The 25038-nt window shown below is 37.6% G+C and overlaps 1 protein-coding gene across 7 annotated transcripts in view; it reads left to right on the top strand.

The window, feature by feature from the left end:
• Positions 1-21758, top strand: part of PDCD10 (programmed cell death 10) — a 33299-nt gene extending 11541 nt beyond the window's left edge. For all 7 annotated transcript variants that reach the window (XM_087933404.1, XM_026705806.2, XM_026705807.2 and 4 more), the window contains 7 exons: positions 6590-6802; positions 7828-7881; positions 10318-10435; positions 11910-12036; positions 15115-15193; positions 15614-15696; positions 21260-21758. In XM_087933404.1, coding sequence (XP_087789530.1) covers positions 6707-6802; positions 7828-7881; positions 10318-10435; positions 11910-12036; positions 15115-15193; positions 15614-15696; positions 21260-21341 — 639 coding nt within the window. In that variant the 5' untranslated portion in view covers positions 6590-6706 and the 3' untranslated portion in view covers positions 21342-21758. The remainder of the gene's footprint in view (positions 1-6589; positions 6803-7827; positions 7882-10317; positions 10436-11909; positions 12037-15114; positions 15194-15613; positions 15697-21259) is intronic.
• Positions 21759-25038: the final 3280 nt, after the last annotated feature.

The raw sequence follows: 25038 nt of genomic DNA, 5'->3' as shown, positions 1-25038 counted from the left end.
GAGGACTACATGTAAATGATAGGGATCCGTAAGAAACAAGACATGGATGCTTGAGGTGAAGTCAGGGATATGTTGGTTAGGGACATGAATGTATTTTTTTTAATGCAAATGGTGCTGTATTACTGGCTGAAAACTGAGTGCTTTTGGCAAATGTTAGATTGATTAAAAATATGGAGTGGATATGAATATGATTGCATCCAAGAATTAAGATGTTTGACAGGAAAAAATGGAATGATTGACAGATAGATATGCCTAGAACAGTGTAGATAAATTCATGTGCCTTGGCATAATATTTACGAAAGAGGGGGAAAGGATGCAGAAATTTTAAGAGATGCAAATATTGGTAGAAAAGTAGTGTGTGTTATATTATGGCATATGTTGCAAATGTTCATTTAAAAAAGAAAATGGTTTGTATAAGAATATGTTTCTTCCTAACTTGTTATATGGAGGTTATTTGGTATGCCAGGGGAACCATAAAATTATAATAACAGTGGAAATGGAGTACATAAGAAGTGTGAATTGTAAACAAGTAATAGGATCAAGAATGAATGGAGGGTGAATTAATGTGGAATACATAACTAATGATTTGTGACAGGAGGAATGAGTTGATTTTGTCATATAGTCAGAATGAGTGAAAATCAAATATATGAAAAAAAATGAATGAGTTAAAGAGAAAACTAAGAAAGTTGTAGATGGATGAAGTTGAAGAGAACCTTTAAAAAGAGAAGAACAAAAGAGAATTTCTAGACTATATAAATGTGGAAGCAAAAATGTTTCAAGAATAGAGAGGTAGGAAATTGTTTATTGAATGGTATTTGATTCAGTAAATTGGTTTTGATGTGCGCCCTGTTTATTTATACAAATTTTACTCTCAATAAATATCTGGCTTACAAGAAAAATACAAAAAGGCGGATAGCAAAGAAAACCTAAGACAAATATACAGGTAATCCTCATTTAGTGACTGTCTTGTTTAGTGACCATTTCCAGTTATTTAGATGATGAAAAAAATAACTTTAGAACCAGTTCTTATATACAGGTGAAACTCAAAAACTTAGAATATCGTGCAAAAGTTCATTTATTTCAGTAATGTCAACTTAAAAGGTGAACCTAATATATAAGATAGATTCATTACATGCAAAGCAAGATAGTTCAACCATGATTTGTCATAATTGTGATGATTATGGCTTACAGCTCATGAAAATCCCAAATCCACAATCTCAGAAAATTAGAATATTACATGCAATCAATAAAACAAGGATTGTACATAGAACAATATCGGACCTCTGAAAAGTATAAGAAAACATATGTACTCAGTACTTCGTTTAGGCACCTTCTGCAGCAATTACTGCCTCAATGCGGCGTGGCATGGAAGCTATCAGCCTGTGTCACTGCTGAGATGTTATGGGAGACCAGAATGCTTCAACAGCGGCCTTCAGCTCTTCTGCATTGTTCGGTCTCATGTCTCTCATCTTTCTCTTGGCAATGCCCCATAGATTCTCTATGGGGTTTAGGTCAGGCAAGTTTGCTGGCCAATCAAGCATAGTAATCCCACGGTCATTGAACCAGGTTTTGGTGCTTTTGGCAGTGTGGACAGGTGCCAAGTCCTGCTGGAAAATGAAATTAGCATCCCCATAAAGCTCGTCTGCGGAAGGAAGCATGAAGTGCTCCAAAATCTCCTGGTAGACGGCTGCGTTGACCCTGGACTTAATGAAGCACAGTGGACCAACACCAGCAGAGGACATGGCTCCCCAAATCAACACAGACTGTGGAAACTTCACACTGGACTTCAAGCATCTGGTCGTGTGTGCCTCTAATCTTCCTCCAGACTCTAGGTCTTTGGTTTCCAAATGAGATGCAAAAGTTTCTCTCATCAGAAAAGAGGATTCTGGACCACTGAGCAACAGACCAGTTCTGTTTTTCTTTATCCCAGGTAAGACGCTTCTGACGTTGTTCAGGAGTGGCTTGACAAGAGGAATACAACATTTGAAGCCCATGTCCAGGATCTGTCTGTGTGCGGTGGCTCTTGATGCACTGACTCCAGCCTCAGTCCACTCCTTGTGAAAGTCCCCAACACTTTTGAATGGCCTTTCTCCACTGAGCCTAAGGTCTCCTAGCTCTGCAGACCGAGTTGAAAAACTGAGGACACACCCCCTGGTAACAGTCCCCAGTTCTTCACTTGGTCTCAGAGTGTTCAGACCACCCTTTAAGGGCTCTGAATAGTTAGGAATGTAGAAGAATATTCACCCCCTGGATTAAGCTTTTTTTCGCAGAGAGGCTTAGATCAGGTTTGACAGCTAGCCAGCTTGCTGGTTTATCACTTTCATTTTTTCGCGCCTTTTTTCCAGTTCACATTTTTTTGCTTATTAATTTAATTTTGGACTTTTCTTGCTGGTGAACTGGTTTTTGGTTTGTTTTCTGTCAGAATTTGAGTGGAGGTGACCCTGAGAGCCCGTGTGGCCCAGGCTGGGGTGGGAGTCGGCGTCTTCTTTAACTTGCCTCCTCCCGATCCACTTTCTCTTGCCTGGGATGAGCTGCAGGCTGCCGCTAAGCACTTCTGTCCCTTTTCAGCGGCAGCGGCCATTTATTTTGTTCAGGGACAATCTTGCAGTTTGTCTCCAGGATTGTCCCGGGGGGGGGGCTCTGGTCATCGGGATTAAATCCTGACCCCCCATCCAGTCCCCAGAGTACCATGGCAGCTGCGAGATGCTTGAGTCTGCCTGATAACTGCAGTGCAGCCAGTGCCAGGCTCGCAAGCCTCTGACCTGTCAGGGCTTGCTGCAATTCAAAGAGGCAGCCGTTTGTTGTTGTTTTGACTTTTTTCCTTGACTCAGCTTTTGAATTGCGGAGCTGGGCTGAGCTCACCACTTTGGGTCACAGTAGCCTCCTGAAGTGGTGGACAGCTACTGTGGCTGTAGCTGATAGCTTAGGCTGAATATTTTTTATTTTATTTTATTTTTACTTCTTTCTCCCTTTCTCTACCCCTGTCAAGTGACAGTTATTTTTTCGCGGGCTCAAAGATGGCCGCCATGGGAGCTGATCAAGAATTGTTAGTTCCTCAGCAGGGTAGAGAGAAGGCTGTAAAGGGATCCCCCAAGTCCAGGTCTGCTGGTCTGGAGGCAGCAGCTAGGATTAAAGCCAGGGCTCTAGTCCCTAAGAGATCCTCTAGGGCTGAGGATAGACAGGCCAGGCGTAGACAAAAAGGCATAAACAAACAGTTTGACAGGGCAGTGAGAGATTCCAGGATGGCTGAATACAGAGCCACCCCTCAAACTTTGCCTCCTTAAGATGAAAAGCAGCCAGATAGGCAGTATATAATGGCCTGGTCTCCTGGGGGCTCAAGTACCCACAATTTGCAGGGTAACCTCCAAATCAGGGCTGAGATCTCTCACAATTTTTCTGAGCCACCTCAGGGGACCTTGATGGCGCCACCTGCAGACCAAGTGCTGCTGAACAGCCGGTCCACTTCAGAGAGCGCTCGGCCTCCCCTTCAGAAAGCAGCCAAATTTATGGCTCCAAAAGGGACCTCCTTCCAGAAAGGGATTTTTTGGATGTGGAGCCGGAGGTAGCAGGTCCCCGCTCCTTTATGGGCCTTTTCCAGCCTGCTCTTTTCAAGACTTTGCTGGTTAAGGCCAAGAGCACAGCTCATCTTACAAAGGACATGGTTACTCAGGACCTTCCCACTGAGGGAGAGGATCAGGAGGATTTCCTGTTCACTGAGAAAGCATCTGTGGTGGACGCTGTACCTGTGCCCCAGATGTTTCTGAACCTGATCAAAAAGCAGTGGGAGTCCCCTGGGATGTACACTCACCCCAGTGAGTCTGAGTCTACCTTATTTAATGTGGACAAAGACCTTTTGGACATTATGGAAGTGCCAAAGGTAGATGGCTCAGTAGTAGCCCTAGCTTCCTCATCTGTCATCCCACATGATGCGGAGGATGTTCTAAAGACAGAGGACCAGAAGGAGGAGATGGCGCTCCGGAGAGCTCATCAAGCCAACTCCTGGACCATCAGAGCATTGACGACCGCATCTTTTTTTTACTCGGGCCTCTTTGCGGTGGCTGAGGCAGCTACAGGACAGAATCCCACCTGAGGATCTCAGGGTGCATCAGGACCTGGATAAGATTATAGCTGCGGCTCAATTAACTGCTGATGCCACCCTCATGTCAGCCAAATTTTCTTCCAGAGCCATGGCCTCTTCCATAACAGCACGCAGGCTTCTTTGGCTAAGAAATTGGCAGGTGGACGTCAGAACCAAATAGAAGCTGGTGTCAGCTCCCTTTAAGGGAGAGAGGCTTTTGGGGGAAGCCCTGGATCCCTTTTTGATGGAAACCAGGGGCAAGCGAAAGATCCTGCCCTCCCAGGGGAGGCGCTTAGATTACAGGTCTCATACTACTACAGGAAGCCCTCCTTTAAACAGGGGGAAGCTGGGACACGCCCTTTTTCCAGAGATCCTCCTCTCAGGCCGATAGACAGGCCTTTGCCACCAGAGGGCATCAGAGGCAAGAGGGCAGAAGGTCCTTTAGGGGTTCCAACAGACCCTTTAGGTGCAATAAGTGACGCCTGAGCCTCATCCCCCATAGGGGGCTGTCTGGGACTGTTCTGGCAGAGGTGGGAACAGACCACAACGGACGTTTGGATCCTGTCAACCTTACGGTCGGTTCTCTCTCTAGAGTTTCTCTCTTCCTCCCCCAGAGCCTTTGTGTTCTGCCCCATCTCCAGGGACCCCTCAAAGAGGGATCTCATGGAATCAGCGATCCACCATCTGCTGGACATTCGGGCCATCCAGCCAGTTCTGGTGGACCAGGAGAGACAGGGTTTCTATTCAATGTTGTTTGTGATTCCAAAGGCCTCGGGAGGGGGGGGGTTGGCAAGGAATCCTCAACCTGAAAGGGCTCAACAGACATCTAATCTACCAAAGGTTCAAGATGCACTCCCTCCACTCCATTCTAGAGGTACTGCGGGAGGGAGATTTTTTTGGCCTCGGTAGACTTGATGGAGGCCTACCTCCATGTGACCATACACCCCAACCACCGTCAGTTCCTGAGGTTTTGCTATGGCAGCCGCCATTTTCAATACAGGGCTCTACCGTTCGGCCTGTCATCAGCCCCTTGGGCTTTTACCAAACTCTTGGCAGCGGTAGCGGCACACCTCAGAACCTTACCCATAAGGATCCAATGCTATTTGGACGACATCCTGATAGCATCCGCTTCCAGACCCCAGGTGGAGGAGTATCTGATGTCGACAATCAGGATTTGTCAAGAGCATGGGTTCTTGATAAACCTGGACAAATGCCACCTAGTACCATCAACTTGGATCTTGCATTTGGGGGCCATTATAGACACCTTGGCCGGACAGGGTTTTCTCTCACAGGAGCATCAAGACAGTATCAGGGAAGTCACGTCGCTGATCCTGTCTTCCAGAGAGGCACCTATCATCTTGCTGTCTCAACTTCTCAGCAAGATGATATCGTGCATTGGGATCGTCCCATGGGCCCACTTCCATGCCCAAACCCTTCAGTGGTTCCTGCTCCCTTACCAGAGGGCGAGCAGGGGCGACTCTCCAGGGAGGGTTCGTGTCCCCTTGCCAGTTCTTCGTTCCCTCCATTGGTGGCAGTCCCGAGCCATGGATCAGGGATGCTTGTACAGGGAACCCCAGAGGATTACCATCACCACCGACACCAGTCTCTATGGTTGGGGGGGCCCACTTGGGAGCCCAGGTCACCCAGGGGAGGTGGTCACGAGAGGAGCTCGCCAACAACATAAATTGGCTAGAGCTCAGGGCTGCCCACTTAGCACTCAAGGATCTAAGGCAAGAGGTGGTGGGGAGACATGTGCTTCTCCTTACGGACAATGTGGCTACCAAGGCCCACATAAACCGGCAGGGGGGCACACGCTCCAGATCTCTAATACTGGAAGCAACTCAATTGTGCAGGTGGGCAGAGAGGAACCTGTTGTCCCTAAGAGCAGAACATATCTTGGGAATATCCAATGTGCAGGCAGACTGGTTGAGCAGGGCCACAGTCGACCAGTCAGAATGGCGATTGCATCCCATTGAGTCACGTACTGTTACTAGGTAACAGTATATGTTTTTCGTATGAATCATTGTTATCATTGAGCCATTAATTGCTGGATAGAACTGGAATGTGCAATTTCTCTTTGGTTTAAAGCAACCAATGATTTAGAGGTTTGTCTATATTTTTTACAATGCTATATAAGCTATATGGATATCCAGTCTTAACTTTGGCATTTATGCTGGTAGATTACTTGCTCTTTCAAGTCTCTCACATATCTCTTTCCACCTAAGTTTTATGACATATGACAATGCTTACTAACACTGGTGAACAATTATTGCTGGAAATGTTAAAAATAGAAGTTGTGTTCTTTAGTAGTTTAAGAACTTGTGAGAATTTACTGCAACAACTGTGGTAACTACTTACAAGTTGCCAACTAAGTGAAACAGGATTTAATAGTTTTTACCGAAGAATTAAGTGAATAAAGTCTATGCCAACACTGCTGATAAAAATATTTTGGTACTGATTATTTCAAAATTGGTACATCTAGTAATGAACTTTTCTCTCTTCTTTTTTCAGAGCTACATATTTTAAATATTATAAACATCTAGCTACAATAAGGAGAAAAAATATAGCTGTAATTGAATGAGGAATCTGTTGCTTCAGTAGCCTTTTTCTTCAAGAGTGGGTCTTTGAATGAGGATGACAATGGAAGAGATGAGGAATGAAGCAGAGACCACTTCTATGGTTTCCATGCCTCTTTATGCAGTTATGTATCCTGTCTTTAATGAGGTAATAGGTTCAATTTTATTTTCTTTGCAATATAGTACTTGGGAAACAAAATTTTGAGTTGGCTACTATCTTGCTTATATTAGTACTCATGTTCTTCTTATGAGTTCTGCTTCCTTTCTATCCATATTTCTTGGCTTCATGACAGACTGCTTGGTTTGTTGGAATTTAATTCCTTAATTCTGAGTATTATATTCTACATTTATAAATTCTCAAGATGCATTCTAGCATTATACAAGAGACTGGAATGTAGACTTCATTGTTTAATTAACATTTCAGATTAGGCAGACATATTTTATAAGGTGGAAAGTTTTATGCCTTTTGCAGCTACTTGGTTTTATAGAAATGTTTTCTGTTAAACATTACAGAATCTGTTTGTATAGATGAGAAACAATAAATGTATTTAGGCTTTGAACAAATGAAAATGAGATGGTTTTAGGTTATTCATCAAGAAAATATTCTTATTTTCTGTATTCATAGAAATGGTGTCATTTGTTACACATTTATTCTGAAGGGTTATTTTGATCAGACAGTCTAAAATAATAATAAGACTATATTTTTGGCTTGCCATCTTTGCCCTTAATAGGAGAGTTATTTATGTTTAATATTTTGTTTTCCCTGACACCTATATAGGCTAATTTCATAGAGCATCATCTGCTATACAAACATTTATCTGTTAAATGTTGTATCTGTTTATATGTTCCAAATGTGTGGATTTCATCTACCCAGAATTTTCAGGAATAGTCATGCTGGTTGAGAATTGTGGTCCACACATCCTGAGTCACAAGTTATGAAAAGTGTTATGGCAGAACATGACAGCAAAACTTTTTCAGATAGTCTTTTTAAGACTATTTCATTAGATTCTTTTTATTGGATATGATTATTTTCTGCTTATAAGAGGCTTGCAGTACTTGAGCTGCAAAAATCTTATCCAGATCAACAAAAATCCTTTAAAATATTATCAGTAATGATACTGTATTTTAACCTCTTATTTATTTGATATAACTGTTTGTTTCTAATTTTCGCAGCTAGAACGAGTAAATCTGTCAGCAGCTCAAACATTGAGAGCAGCTTTTATTAAGGTGAGAATAATATATATTTGCTTATATAACACCAAAATATGAATATATTATATTAAGATATAAACATTAAAATATTGTAAAATTCTGCAAAGTAGATTTAGTTACTAATTCTAACTTAAAATAACATTGTTTTTCTGCTCTAAGGAAAAAGTGTGTAGTCAATCAGTTTATTTATAAACCTTATTTTCCAGAAATAGATACCCTCAGATAATAGCTTAATATTAAATTTAAAGAATAAGCTGAAATTAAGATATTAACTCATTGGTTATGATTCATTTATGTTTATGAAACTTCAATGGGTATAATACATGGGAATAGGTAAGCTAACAATACTAACAAATTTAACGTTATATTTCGTTAAAGATTTTCATTCACAACTTTCACATTAACATATCTAACACTTGGCACTTGTTCATTTTAAGTTAAGACCAGGTAGTAGAAAGATATGGTAAAATATTATGAAGCCTTTTGAACATCAGAAAGATTCTTCTTTTCATCTAAGTCCTCTGTCTTGATATCCTCATTCTGGTTGACAGTGAAGGTCTAGGAAAGAAACAGTCCCTTCCCTGCCCTCCCCTGGACACATATTTTCAGTAAAAGAGTGTTGAAGAGATCACAAAGCTCCTTCACAGATGTTTGAAAGACATCAACTACTTAGATGATTAAAGTTTCCTATGATTAGCCGACTCATATTGCTAAATAGTGTCTTGATATTCTTTACCTTATTATATTTATATTTTATTTATTTATAGTATCGATATTCGTTAAATCAGAAGTATATCAGTTAAAAATAGAGTTTCTCTAATTTATAATTGAGACAATTAAAATCATTTCAGTTTGTCTTATAAAGTTATCCTAAGAAAATATTGACCCATAGTTTATTGTCATTAATTCTATGATTGAATTTTAGTGCAGGCATTCCCTGGATTAAGAATGTCCGATTTATAGGCAAGTTATGCTTACAAACAGGCTGCCTATTGCTAGAAATGGTAGACAGTATTCTCCTTTCTCAAGATGATAAACTATTGAATCTATATGGACTTCTGATATACATTTTTATATACAGTCAGTTTCTAGTAGTTTATAAAAAGATTGTGTGCCTTCAGAAGTTCGTCAGCTCAAGGAAGGAGAATGCCATCCACCATTTCTAGTAATTGGCAATTTGTTTGTAAGTATGAGTTCTGACTTAGGTGCACATTCAGTTTAAAGAGAGATTGAAGAATGGAACTTGTTCTTAATCTGGGGACTGCCTGTATTAAACAATCTTTTTAAGCCTGAAAAATGAGTACTCTAAAAACACTCTGAAATGTTTCTTAAAACACTCTGAAATGTTTCTTTAAAAAGGAATTCAGGAAAAATAAGATTTTGCAGTGTTTTGGGACAATGTAATGTCTGATATGTTGCCTGTTTATGTTACTTATCTAACTTATGGGTAGTTTTGAAAAATAATTCTAATGGTAGCTTGAAAAATAAGTGAAAACAGAGAAGCTTGCTGCCTTTCTTAATTTCATTTAGCTCATGTCATAAGGAAACAAAGACAAATGTCATATAAAGTTTTCACAGATAGTCCTTGAGTTATGTGTATGCATCCCACAACTGTTCAAATTTATAATATTGCTGAACAGATAATAGTTATGACCACCCCTTGAAATACTAGCTGTTGTAGCATCCCCACAGTCATGGGGTCAAAATTTGGGTGCTTGGCAACCAACTCACATTTACAACTGATCATAGTGTCCCATAGTCATATTCTCCTGCTCTGTTCAAACTACCTCTGCTTCAGCTCCTCATATGTGCCTATCCATCCCCCATCGGTGCCCTTTTGACTGCCCTGCATTCCACCACCTGTCCCTGCTGTTGTTGCCACCAATTGACTTTCATCGTCATTTTTCTCCCATTGCTGACCCAAGGGCTGGGTGAGGTTGCAAGCCCAGGATCTGTATGGTTAGTGAAGCAGGGAAGTGAAGCTTCATCTGCCCAAGAGAACTTGCTGGCCCCAATCAGGGAGGACACTGGAGAAGCAAGAAGACCTCGCTTAATGGCCACACAGTCCTCATCTAATGCCCTCAAGGGTTGCCAGAACTTCCATTGCTTAGCACTTTGCTTAGGAACTGCGTGTCTGGTCCCAGCTAGGATTGTAACCTGAAGACTATTAGTTAGTGTGAAAGATAGAAGAAAAAGGAATGATTCACATAAATAAATACTGCAAAGAAATTTAAAAACAGACTAATTGGGCCACATTGCAGGTGAAAATAATTATTTAGTTCAAGAAATATGGTCTTTACTTTGGAGGAAAAAATGGCAGTGCAAAAATCAATGTTTATGATAAGCCAGTTGTACTCAGATGTCTTAAAATTTGTACTGTAGTTTTGTTGGAAGCTGTTCTCCCCTTTCAATATGTCAGAAGAAATCTGAAATCTCTTCTTTGAAATACAGGCAGAAAGGGAAAACCCAGGTCTCACACAAGATATTATCATAAAAATTTTGGAGAAGAAAAGCATTGAAGTTAATTTTACTGAATCTCTTTTGCGCATGGCAGCGGATGATGTAGAAGGTATTTCCTGTCAATGGCTATTTCCTCATTAGGTTTGGGTGGGTTTATTTTTTTAAAAAGTTTGTTATTTCTGTTTTATTCATAAACACAGCTGAATTTCCAGGTTGTCACTTCAGTCTGTACATTTTACTGTTATATATTGAAATTATGTATCCTTTGTGATATTTCTTTTGATAATTCTTGTAGCTTGGTGGCTCTGTGCTAGTCTTACTTGAAAGAAAGCGGGGAAAAACAAAAAAACTTGACATTCTAATTTTTTAAAAAGCCATAGAGTAGATAGCAGAATGAAGTAAGAATTAAAGGGGATAAATACAAAAAAAATGGGTGGAGGAAATTTCTGGGAATGGAATAAAATGTATGTTTAGCCAATTCCCTATAGAACCTAGCACTGTCTTCTTTACTCAGAAATAAGATCCAATCTTCAGATCTTTAAGGAAGCTTTAAAAAGAAAGAAAAAGTTTCATCTTATGCATTAGATTTCATTACTCTGAAATGACTCTCATATAACTGGAATACTTCTCATAACTTGTGCTTTAAGAAGGTTACTCTAAATCAGGCTTGTCCAACCCGCGGCCCAGGGGCCACATGCGGCCCAGGTCACCTCGTAATGCGGCCCAGTGCCCACCCCAACCTTTGTGCCAGAGCCAGCGAGGAGGAGGAGGAGAGGCAGGGGCGTGGCGAGGCGAGCACCAGGCCAAGCAGCAACAGAAAAGGCGGGTGCCGTCAGAGCGCCACCTCCTGCTGTTGCTGCTGCCGCCCCACCGCCGCTTCTGCCCCCGCTGCCACTTCTGCCCCCGCCACCGCTTCTGCCCCTGCCGCTTCTCCCCCCACCGCCGCTGCCCCTGCCGCCGCTTCTGTCCCCGCTGCCACTTCTGCCCCCGCTGCCGCTTCTTCCCCAGCCCCCGCCGCCGCTTCTGCCTTCCAGTCCTGCCTCATCCAGCCAGGCCATTTGCAGGAGGAGAGGTAGGTGCGAGGCGGGCGAGCTTCCCCCCCCCAAAAAAAAATTTGGCTGGAAAATAAACTGTGATAAAAAAAACGTGATAAAAAACATGATAAAAAATAAATAATTTTTAATAAATAATGAATAATAAAAACATCTCACTAACTTCATTTCCAAATAAATTTAATATGTTAACTATGTTTTCTATGGTTTTTTTGGATGATCAGGTATCGTTACTGTTATTTTATTTTATGTGCGGCCCAAACCAAATTTTCATCTTCTAATGTGGCCCAGGGAAGGTGAAAGGTTGGACACCCCTGCTCTAAATTGTTCAGTTTGGGCTGACATTATATTGAATTACATCATTAGAAATCAATAGTCTTTTCCTTACAAAATAGACTTGGGATTAATTTAGTGTTCTTATTTGTTGCTTGTTTTAATTTTAACATGATTAAGGATGTTGCCAGCCCTTTTAAGTTTAATTTATAACTAACTTAGAGAAATCCATTTATATTTTCTTCCTCCTCCTCCCAGAGTACATGATTGAAAGACCAGAGCCCGAATTCCAAGACCTCAATGAAAAGGCACGAGCACTTAAACAGATTCTCAGCAAGATTCCAGATGAGATCAATGACAGAGTGAGGTTTCTTCAGACAATCAAGTAAATACTAATCAAACTAAAAAGCTATTCTAAAGTATAACTTCTTTGGCCAGCTGTGGCTTTATATTTATAGAAGAAATATTTTTTTTGTCTTGTACTGGAATTCTGATTATTACTGATATTTTATAAAATTGCTGTTTTCATTTCATGGAATTTTTGCTTCAAAATGAATGCTTACTTACTGTTGAATGGTCAAGCTGTAGGTTGGTTTTAGCTACTGGAGTAATAACCATGGATATTATAGCTATAGCAATTCTGTCAGTGATCCCTATTCTGTGCCCTTTGTACTTAAATCCTTTTATTTCTAACAATATAATCCTGTGGCAATAATGCTGCATCAGACCTGAAATCTTATAAGTCATCCCGGCAAGTTGCCCCTCTTTTATAAATTGCACTTTCCAGTCTTCTCTCACCTAAAATTGCAGTGCTTTTGAGATTTTATTCCCCATTGCTCAGAAAATTTTTACATGCTCTGAATATGAAGTTGCCTGTGCTTATTTCGGAGCCTTTTTCCTCCATTTTGGTTTGGAAACTGAGATAATCTATCTTAAAATCTTTTTCCTTTCTGCAGCACTATGCTTTTAATAATTACTTATGGAGTTTTTTCAAATGTCCAATTGCTCCCTGTTAATTCAAATAGATAGATCTCTTAGTACATATAATGTATCCAGAATTTCCCTCAAAAAAGGTGCGTGGGTCTCCTTTCACATTTTGTCCATAGTTTATTGAGTTTTCAAAACCAAAACCTATGAAGCTGATGCTTAAAATAGCTATGCAATGCAGGGGCTTATTATATATAATTGTGTAAAACAGAGCCATTAATTTTAACTTAATTCCATTTGTAAAGTTAATTATCAGAAATTTTCTGATTCCTTTGTTTAGGATTGGTGGACAGTAAGTCTACTAGAAAATAAAAATATACATGTTCTTTATTGTATAGAATAGGAATACCTTTTTTTTCTTATCTGTAACATTTTATTAAGCCATGATAATATCCAGAAGATTAGAGACTTGCTAGAAAAACCCATGTTCTTATCTGGGTTTTATCCAAAATTGTAATAGGAAGGCTTTTTTCTTTTCTTGGAGTTCATTTTTTTAGGATCCAACTCGATAAAAGGGAGATAGATGTCTCTGTGTGTCCATTGCTTCTTTTTAACTCTGTGTAGAAAATTATAATGTAAAATACAGAATTTTTATAGTGATTTCAGTTATTAGTAGCTCAGGTACCTCATTAGTGGGATTTTCATACTGCATGCATTGCTATAGGAATTAAAATGACTTTTTTGCAGTCCAGTATGAAAACAATCCTGTGCAATGCAAGTTAACAGAAAACTATAGAATTAATCATCTATTGGATTAGTTATATGGTCACCCACTCACCAATGCAACTCAGAGCAACTAGCAAAAAATTTAAACTCTCAACTGTTTCAACTAATAAAAACCTAAGGCATCAGCCAAAGACAATTTATATATTCAAATAATTGAAGGTATGGGTTTACCTAACCTCCTTGCCTAGTTATAGAGATTAGAGTCAATCTATATACATTTTAATTGTTCATAAGGATATTTTGATATAAATGTCTTCTATAAAGTCTCCTCTGTCCTTTAATTATACACTGAGAGATTTTCTGTCTTAACAGTAGTGGAACAAAATGCAAATATTTACTGATTGGAGCAAAGTTCTCATGTATATAGAGCTGGGGACATGTGGCTTTCCTCTCCTGGATCAGTTTTAAAATACTAGTTTTGATTTCCTCACATATAAAACAGAGATACTGATATTAATACATAAATGCCCCCAAAGGATCACTAGTTCATTTTGGAGGATGTTCAGTAAATAAAGGGGCTGACAGATGACAACTGATACATCCCTGTGACCCTAAAGACAAGCAACCATGGTAGAAGTCTCTGGAGATTCTCAGTCATCCAAGTCATAGTTATTCTAAAAGTGCTTTTTCAGGAGGCAATTGGACTTTCTTGTTTTTTCTTTTAAAGATGTTTCACTTCTCATCCAAGAAACTTCTTCAGCTCTACAGGATAGTGGAGAATGGAAGGAGTTATATTCCTTGCAAAAAGCTGGTAACAGGAATCAGGAACACTACTCAGGTGACCCTGAGGACACAGATAAACCTCCAAGTGCTTCAACTATGCTCTGAAAGGGTGCAGTTTACCAGCTGTCTGCAAGGAATATAAATCCTTTCATTCCCCAGTATCCAGTCAGCTGAAGAAGCTTCTTGGATGAGAAGCAAAATGTCTTCAAAAGAAAAAACAAGAAAGTCCAGTTGCCTCCTGAAAAAGCACCTTTGGGACAGCCATAGTAGAAGATATTTCCAAACTCTGTTTTCAACTTAGCAGTGGGTCTTGGGTTCCAAAGTATTTTTTAAAAGTTAATATTGTAAATAGAGTTTTAACCTGTCTGTAGATTAAGCTGCCTTTTCTCTCTTAAATGATTTTTCTCTCTTACTCCTACACAGAGTGGTTTGGTTTCATTATATTGTAAGCTTAAAATCTAGATGAAACTGTATCCATTAATTTTAGGGTCAAAGATAGTTGCCATTGAATTATTTCAGGAGTATATACTATGGCAGTTAGTTTAGCTTTAATTAAATAACATTTACTTTTATTTAAATAAAGATGAATGGGACAAGATTTTAGCATCAGTTCATGAAAACCGTACTTTCAAGATAGTTCAAAGTAGATCAGAGCAATTTTTCTTTATTAAGTCTAAGGTATCAAAAGTCAAATCTATGCAGTTTATAACCATACATATTCAAAATTGTTCCAGGGAAAGACTTTTGATTGTAAAGGTAAGCCAAGGCTCCTGCTGCTTCAGAGTATTGTTCTGTAATTTCCAGATGCTAGTTTTCCACGTATGAAGAATGCATTAAATGTAATTTAGATCTTGAAGTACCATATACTTTAATTAGCTCTTGTTGTTTCCTCTTGCTGTGCATAGCTAAAACTCACTATACATGACAGGAAATCTTTTAGAAATACATTTCAAACATAATTTTGAAAGTGATTAAAATTCTGCAGCTTCACTTTAAAAATTTCAATTATATTTTCATTACCAAACAGGGACATTGCCAGTGCAATAAAGGAACTTCTCGATACAGTAAATAATGTCTTCAAGAAATACCAATATCAGAACCGGAGGGTATGTGAATTAATTTCTACTATAGTGCCTCATCAGAAATATAATTAAGTACAAGCATTACAAATATACGCAGCTTCATATTCAGATAATATAAATTGTAAACATAATTTTTCAATTAATACAAACTGGCAAATAAAAAGACAATCAGAATGATGAATAGAGTTTTTTCATTCTATGTGGATTTTTAATCAGTAATGACTGCTTTAAAGTTTAATATTTCTATTGTTTGTAGAATTAATACTTTACAAACATTAAGCAAAAGTCATTGTAGAAGTACCTTTTCATCATTTAAATTGTGGATTTTGCCATTTCCAACATTTATTGTATACCTTTTCTCATCTTGTTCTGTGTTCATTGACTAAAACATAATGTCCGAGAAAAAATGAAAACTTTAATTACTATTTACATAAACTTTTTCAGGCACTTGAACACCAAAAAAAAGAATTTGTAAAATACTCCAAAAGTTTCAGTGACACTTTGAAAACTTATTTTAAAGATGGAAAGTAAGTATATATTTCTTTTTTTAATTTATTTATTGGGTGACTATTTCCTTTTTTTTTGTCTTAATAATTTGTATTCCAAAATACTTTGCAACAATCTTAACACCTTAATTGCTCCATCAGTTCCAGTTTAGCAAAGCATGAAAAAAATTGGACAGATTGTAACATTTGCTTTTTAAACTTACGCATCAATGAGTCTACTTAATTTTTAATTCTCCTTGGGAATCTACAGCATCACTGTTCTAATAGTAATTATGTCTTCCTTTTCATCCTTGCTAAAAACAATCTTAGGAGGGAACACATTCCCATGGGGACCCCTAACAGATGGGGTGGAGTGGGTGGTCAGAAGATATTTGCAGTAAAGCGGGCATGTATATCCATTGTCTCTGAAGCTGTTTCTTGTTCTTTTCAAAACTTTGTTTTTGGCACATCTCTATGATACCTTTCATTCTCTTTTCTTGCAAGGAAAGAACCTATATCATTTACTAGAGGCTGGAAATAATCTCTTATAGAGGGCTTTGGAAGCAGACTAAAATTTCATGACATTAGACCAAAGACCCCATGTCAATATATAGAGTAACACGTTGTTCTTTCATAACCTAAAATATATGGAATTTTCAAAATGGGAAAAATCACAAAAGTATCAATCCTCCGACTCGGCTATCAATTATTTCATATTTATGAGTGCTCTGACAAAAGATTTTTAACAATCTAATAAAAGAAGGGAAACAATAGGAATTTTTCCTTGTCTAGAAACAAAGATTTCACTTATCAAAATGAACGACAAATTTCTATAGCTATAAAGTTGAGATTCTCCAGTAGATACGAATTTTTGGTAACTGTATGAACATGTCTAGGAATGTGGAACTCTTTGGATCCAAAACCTGAAAAAAAAAGGGCTTCAGAGTGAATGTGCATGCATCTTTTAGCACATCCTTAAAGGAGTTGTGACTTTTCCTGGGTTTTAAAGAGTCACCAAGAGGTATGGTATTACCCCCCCACACACCTTTTTTTTTGGTTGACATTCCAAATTGAAAGCACTTCATATTTCTAGACAAGTGTGTGGTTTTCTTGAGAATAATGTAGAGTTTGCTATTGTCTTCTATCAATTTTCTTTTTAATGGCTCAATCTACCATATTTTCTGGACTATAGAGCGCATCGGAATATAAGCCGCACCCACTAAATTTTAAAAGAAAAAAATATTTTTACATCTATTAGCCACACCAGACTGTAAGCTGCAGATATATACGTTGTGAAATGAGATATTTACACAGAAAGAGAAGAATGCTCTTCGCATGCAGCCAGACGTCTCCAACGTCTCACCATTGATTCATTAACGCCAAGCTTACGTGCAGCAGCTCTATTTCCTGGATAGACAGATTGATTGCTTGCAACTTAAAAGCTGCATCATATGCTTTTCTTCATGTACTTTCCATGATGAGGGTGTGAAAAATATTTTGCGTTCGTGCGTGTCGTGCTGCTTGCGTTGAGCGCACCAAAAACTACCGGTAGCATCTTTTTCTTTGCATTGACCTCTCACGTCTGTCAGGTTTTTGCGCCCCCTGATGGCAGTTAGCGAAGAAAAATCTATCTATAGATAAGCCACATTGTTGTACAAGCCGTAGGGTTCAAAGCGTGGGGAAAATGTAGCGGCTTATAGTCCGGAAAATACGGTAACCTATAGCCCCAGACTTACATTCTCTGGGGTCTCTTGTAATGCACTCTGACCCAGTGTTGTTTTTATGGGAATAGAGCAAGTTGGCTATGTGCTTGCTGCCTCCTACTGACTACAAGCTAAATGGGATTTCCATAACAGAAATAATTTATTTTTAAAGGCTGATAAAAGGAAGAACCACTCCTCGCATCCAAGTATGATAGCTTGTTGCTTAGATACAAAGTCACTGTGTGCTTCTGAATAACAATTGTTGGAGGAAAAATCTGGAGGGAAAACTGTTGTATTTCGGCTCTGTTTCCAGATTTTCAAGAATCATCTGATAGGCCATAATTGGTTACAGGATATTGGTACCCTCAACATGGTATATGTAGTAGCAAGACATTTGTCTGGTTTGTACAAAAATATGAGACCACCTGGAATTCTAGCACTGGGAACAGGGTAATAACAAACTCCTAATGTTTTGAAGAAAGTTACATAAATATAGTTCCAAGTTCTGTGCAGGTATGAAAAAGAGAAGCATATATTACAAAATGTATGAGTAGTGCTTTGAAAGCAACAGAATACAATCCATATTAGAAGCCGCTGAAGAACAATTTTAATACTGTGTAGTGAGGAGGAAAAATCCCATCTGTTCTTTGACCTTGCTTGTAATTGTAGCTAGCCAAACAATGCTAATACTCGAAAAGTCTCCAGGTTTTTTCCACTATTCCATTGATTTAGCTTTTTTAGTAAGTCATTATTCTGAATTGTTAATGTACATCCAAGGAATTAACTTCGTTTGCCCATGGATAAATGTAAGCAAAGAAAGTTAAGTCGATTTGGGGGATGGGGTTTTGTTTTTTGTTTTAAATAGAATTATAGAGTTGGGAGCATTCATTGAATTCATTTAGTTATGAATTTCAGTTCAGAAATCAAAATTAAACATCTCAGATGGGTGGCTATCTAACCTCCACCTGGACAGTCATCTCTCTTTAGGTAGCTGACTCCACTGTCAAAGTATTCTTAGTCTTAATATATAATTTATCTTCCTCTGACTTAAATAAGAACTAACAGACAGCGACATTTGGTCCTCCCAAGTGCTTATCAATCATCTTTTATGAATGCTGAAAGGTTAAAAATATTCTGCTTCAAATTCTCTTCAATGGAGTTAATGTCTAATCCTTTGATCATCGTTGTTGTCTCTGAAGTTGTTTCAACTTTTTATGAGTACAGGTAATCCTCAATTTATGAACTTTATTTTGGAAAAGACCACCCATTTAGGAGAATGGGTTTGCTCTTACCAGCTACAGCATTTGCTTATCAACCACAAATTTATTTAATGACCACTGACCACAAATATTGCAAAAAATGTTGGGTGCCTTGACTTATGACATAAGTAATGACTTATGAGTAGAAATCCAGTCCAATTGCAGTCATAAGTCAAGGACTACACTATACTTTTAACCCGGGCTTAAAGTGAAATATGATCAAAGGTGAATAGAGTGGAACTATTATTTTCAATTATTTGGAAATTGATGATGTCTAAGATTGCACTTGCTATTTCTCCTCCTATATTTGTGCATTCAGAGTATATTTTCTGAGTTAAGAACTTTGCATTTATTTCTGTTAAATCCCATTCTGTTGCATTCTACCCATTTCTACAACTATCAATATTGTTTTGAATTTTAGTTCTGTATTCTAGCTGTCCCAATTTTGTATTATATATAAATTTGATAGGCATTTCTATCTTAAAATATTAAGAGCCACATTTGATCTTTATGACACATCACTTGATATCACAGTCCAATTTGTTGCAAATACATTGATGAGCATTTCTTGAATATCATTTTCTAAGTCTAGGTATATATCTACTTATTTATTGTGCTGTCTAACCCATACTTAGATTACTTGTTGGTCAGCATGTCATGGGATACTCTTACTAAGTGCTTTGGTCATGTTATGTTTATTACAATCTATTAAGGAATTAACTTAATTAACCAACAAGAAATGTTTATTGTTGAGAAATAATTGCTAGTTTCTAACAATTACTGATTTTTTTTTCAAGGATACCTACCTCTTTATGATTTGTTTTAGGATTTCTGCAGGTATTGACATCAGAATGATTGTTCTATAGCTTGCTGGATTTTCCTTTCCCCTCTTTTTGAAAGTATTAGTAAGTGGTTAGGGATCAAAAGGTGCTTTATTTTTCTGTAGAATTTCTGAAACATCATACTTGAACTCAGAAAGACATTCATGTAGGTCCCTAAGTAAAACAGGATGTAATTAATCTCTTCCTAGAGATTTATTTGGAAACAACTGAACACAAGTGGACTTGAGTAGGACTGCCTTTTCTTTGTTACTTAACAGCATTTTACCTTCCCTGGGCAGCTGCTCTATTGATTCTTTTTCCTTTTATTTTGAGCATATTTAAAGAAGCTATTTTTTGTGTGTTATTTTTAGTATCTTTTGTACCTTTTCCCCTAATCTCAACTAATTCTGAAGTTTTAATTTCCCGTATGTAGTTTATAGTTGTGCCAGCTCTATAGTTCTGAGTTGGTGGTACTTTTCCTTTTTTTATGATATGGATCTCTTTCCGGGTAGATTTTAAAATGAATACCCTAAACTGGCTTTTTCCTTGTGTTAATTTCATTCTGCTATCAATATAACCATTCAGAGTTTTTCCTTTAGGCCATCAGACTTTATTTCTTTAAGTTCTTTATCAACTTTTAATTTCTGTCATTATTGGAGGTAATTTTATTCAAAATGTGTTTTGAAAAACCCTTTGGGATCTAACTTATTTGAATTTGTATAAATATTATAATTATCTATAATGCTTCTTATGACTTAAAAGGTAGTATATACAATAAGTAATGGCTTAAATGTATCCTTTCTAGCCCCTTCAAAACCTGGTTACAATTGTTACTGATTTGCTATAACTCTGTCCTACTCCTTAATGTAACAGAAGCTACAAATGATTAACAAGTTGTGGAGTAATCATCTTCACTGTAGCTGATAAATTTCTTTCATCAAGTATATTCTCTTCATCAGCCCAGAAAACACAAACATTTTCAGCCAATATTGCACAAATTTTACCAACCGGCCATTATGCTACAAGATTCAGATTTTTTTATTTTCATGATCTTGAAATCATATTTCCTGATAAACATATATGTTGACTCCTTTGCTGATTCGTCTACTTTCCTCACTGAAAATGTTTAAAGCACTGAATTTGGATGGGTGTTTTTACCAGATTGCAAGGTTTTGGAATAAGTAGCTTTTATAAACGAGGGAAAATTCATATCCAAATCCATATGCTGTTTTGCATAGCTAGGATCACTTTAGCAGGAATTTGATTTACAAGCGAATGGTGTATACCAATGGAAAAGAATTTTTGTAGTTCAAGGTTGAACTGTGGGGTCCTTGAGCAGTCTGAGCTCAGCACTAATGGTGTTACCTAGCTGGATAATGAAATCTGCAAAAAAGCAACAAGTTCAGAGAGCACCAAGGATCCCATGGGATATTCTTGTATTCAGAAACAATGTCCATTGAATTCATTGAGGGGGATAAGTAAGTATAGGATTGCAACATGGTAACTTGGTTCTTTTAACAACATCAATTTTCTATTGTGAATTAACTGTTAGCATTTAATAAAGGATTCAATATTTTTCTCATTTAAGAAAAGATCTCTAATTATTTTCAGAGTTAGAGTATTAAAAAAAATCTTCAACCAGAATTTTATATTGTTGAACTTCCTTTGTGAAATACTGTTGTATATTTTAATACTGCACTCCAGAAGCAGTGTATAGGATTTCATTGTAAAAATTAGTTGTATTTGGTATGATGGCTTTCTATTCTGTATAAGTTTATCTTGTTGCTAATATGTCTCCTTTTTCTGTTTTTCTTTATAATAGGGCAATAAATGTGTTCATAAGTGCCAACCGACTAATTCATCAAACTAACTTGATACTCCAGACCTTCAAAACTGTGGCCTGAAAAAAAAACCTGTATAGGTTGAGAGCTGTAGTTTTCAATGACTGATAGGATACCTTTATATGTAAACTTTAAAGTTTTGACTGTGTAAATTATCAATCCCACTTGAAGGGACTTAATGCAGGATTTGAATGGGATTTATTGCCATCTTACACCATATTTTTGTAAAAACATAGCTTAATCATAATCACACAATGAAGATTTTGCATCACTTTTTTGCTATTATTCTTTTCAGAATTATAAGCCAAAAGAATTTACGCCTTAATGTGTCATTATGTAACATTCCTTATAAGAACTGTAAATATTTGGTGTTCTGTTTCTGACATTTTAACTTGAAAGCGAAAAACTGCAACAGAATTATGTATTTAACAATATTGGTGGCAAATATTCAATAAATAGTTTACATCTGTTTATCTCTAATTTTATCCCATAATGGTGTCCTTCAACCTAAAATCAGCGGGGTGATGTACATACGTCTTCAGAGTTCATACAAAGAATGATGTCCTTTTAAGAAGATCAAATCTTAGACAGCATCTTCAAAGTTTTCTGCACAGAAATTCACTCTTAACTACTGAGTCTTTCCCTCAAAGCTTGGTTTTTTTTTCCAAATTATTTTTAGAGTAAATTATTATATTACCAAAGAATTCATCATTAGAGGTGGCGTGAGCTGCAGGACCTCTTTGGGGAGGGAAAGTAGATGTGCAGGTGTGTGTGTGTTTGTGTGTGTGTGTGTATGGTATTCAGCTTTGATTGGGTATTTTCCCACATCATTATAGTTGTGCTTTTAAAGTTGTAGCAACGTTTCGGCAGAATCTCATCTGCCATCATCAGGCTTCTGTATTGTACTGTACTGCCTGATGATGGCAGATGAGATTCTGCTGAAACATTGCTACAACTTTAAAAGCACAACTATAATGACGTGGGAAAATACCCGAACAAAGCTGAATACCATACATGTAAGTACCCACGAAAACTCAAGAATACACACACACACACACACACACACACATACACATGATATCTGGTGCCAGGGTATGGTGTATGTTTGTTTTGACTATATAATCTCTGAAAATTATTCAGAATTGTGAGAGTGTGATTGATTAAGAGGTGTATTTCTGAGCTTTTCACAATCAACGCAGCCTCCATTCGATAGTATGACCTTGGTGTACTAATTTAGCTTCACTGAAAATTAAGAAATTTACTTAATTTGAAGTAAATATTCTGGTGGAAATATCTCTTAGCATTTGGCAGTGTAACAAAAGCAAAATTGGAGTTTGCCCAAAAGAGCTTGGCATTTAATTTTGATAACAAAAACCAATGAAAGAAAAAGAGGTGAAGATAACATGCAGGCTGCCCATATCACTGTGCTAGAAATTATATTTAATAAAGTATTGCATTTATATCAATGTAAGAGATCAAGTCGTCTCATTTGTGCATTTAATATGTATGTTTAAATAAATGGTTTAATATCTATGCTGTTTAATATTAGTGTAACAATCTGAATGATCGCTACTGTCAGCTGTCATGCTAGGACAGCTGATTTCCAACAAATTCATTTGTTTGTTGTAGAGCTGTCATGCTAGGATCTCCTTTTTACATGTCTTTGTGAGCAGCTTATCTATATTGTGATCATGCCGTTTGCATTACTTTTTTTTTCTTTCACCACTATTTCTGCAAGAATAATAAGAATGATTTTTCGCAATGTCTTAGTTAAGCATTGGTTGTATAACTCCTTTAATAGAGTTTTTTTTGTACATTTTTGGAACGGAGAAAAATATTCAGCATCATGTACAAGTACTCAACTTATGATCACGATTGAACCCAAAATGTAAGAGTGATGGTGGTAAAGCAGGTAACCATGCGACCTGACCTGACCTTACACCTGCATCATGGCTTTGCCCAGTGGGATTGTTAAGGGATTGTGCATGTTGTGATGAACTGACTTCCAAAGAGAGGGAGGTAGCTCTCTCAAAGAAGTTGAGTAAAAGAGACCATTTTCACCCAGGCTCTTTGAAAGGAAAAAAAAAACCATTGCATGCTTGAGAGATTCTGCCCTGCAAAAGAGGACTTTATTGGTGGTAGACCCTTCTCCGTGCAGCATATTCCTTCCGAAGTACGATTGGCCTCCATCTTGCTACTATTTCAAAAAACCATGAAGACCTGGTTTTGTCAGCAGGCATGGAAATCAGTGGAGATGGAGCCGATCAAGTAGTTGATTTGATTGTGTTGCTTCCATGGGTGTCAGAGTTTTATAGGTTTTTATATTGTGGGTTTTTAACGTTATAAGCTACCCAAAGTCACTGAAGTACGTTGGGCATTCATATAAATTTGTCTAATAAATAATAAATCTGGCTGGCAATTTTAACCATAATATCCCCTACTACTTCCAGGACATCTTCGGTTTGCGAGGTCCTTACCGCAAGACTGTCCCTCTCCTGTCCCCCCCCCCCCTCAATCTCTCCTTGGTTTTCATTTCACAGACATGTTATTGTAATACAAAATATGGTTTAATGACTGTGTAACAGGTGTCCTATTAATCTTGGCTTCTGTAAATATTGTGTGTTCCTGATTACAGTCTTCTTGCTAATCTAATGCTAGTTCCTCTTATCTGAGTATTGGTTAATAGGTATATGATAAGGAAGAAAATGTTCGGGGCTTCTGAAATTATGATGTTAAATTTCAGCAGCACAATGGCAAATATTTAGCAATGCAATTTCAGCTGCTGAATATAAATAACACCTTCTAAAGGCACCCTGTAGTTTCTATTCCAATTCCACTGCTGCCACCAGTCATATTTTTTCCTAGCAAAAGTTTTCCAGCTCAAAAATTCTGAGACCTTTATGCATGCCCTATATATTTAAGATCTCCACAGATCTTAATATTCAACTCTGGCGAGTATGAAGGCTACTCCAAAACATCCCCCTCCCTCAAGGACTTCATGGTTGTTTTGGAGATTTATCTTCAGTCTTGCTAAAATATCTAGCCTCTTCAGCTTCAGTTTTTTTCACTGATAAGCCAAATGTTAGCTACAGAAAATGTTCAGAAGCTGTTGTGTTTTCACTTTTTTCAGTGTCATTGTAACTCCAAATGGTCATTAAGCAAATGGTTATATGTTGAGGATTACTGCAATATAATTCCTGTCATAAATACAGGAAGTTGCTTGATGTTAACTAGATTCAACCTCATCATGTTAAACCATTTCATAGTTGTTCACTTGGTATTTGCAAACATGGCTGTCTCATCTGACTGCCTTATCTATTAGCTACAGGTGGTCCTTGATACAGAGCAGATGGAAGCTTTATCCCAACTCCAAATTTCTTCTGTATTGCTCTTTACCAAAATTGATTGGAATTTTTTACTTCACAGGGATACAGCACAGACATTCATTGTAAAGCTGTGACATTTTCTGTATATCCTTGGATTAATCTCAGCAATGGGGGAGAAATTGAGCTCTTGACTTCAGAGCAAAAACAAAACCAAACAAAAGCTTAATCCTCAAAAGTAGTTTCTACGCACAATGACTACTACAAAGGGACCCCGTGATTCTTACTAGAAAGTGCGATGTCTAAAATAGAGGAAAAGATCAAAGCATTCAGTTTTACTTGAAATGCAGGCATCAAAAGATAGCTAGATCCTTGTACATGTTCAGGCTTTGTGTGAGTGCCTTTATTTTTGCAATTGCCAAAATTTTGGATCAGCT

Source organism: Pseudonaja textilis, chromosome 4 (genome assembly GCF_049901715.1).
Source record: "Pseudonaja textilis isolate UNSWEBS1 chromosome 4, rPseTex1.2, whole genome shotgun sequence".
Taxonomy (NCBI): Eukaryota; Metazoa; Chordata; class Lepidosauria; order Squamata; family Elapidae; genus Pseudonaja; species Pseudonaja textilis.
Note: the sequence above shows the minus strand (reverse complement) of the source record. Positions and strands in the feature narration are given on the sequence as shown.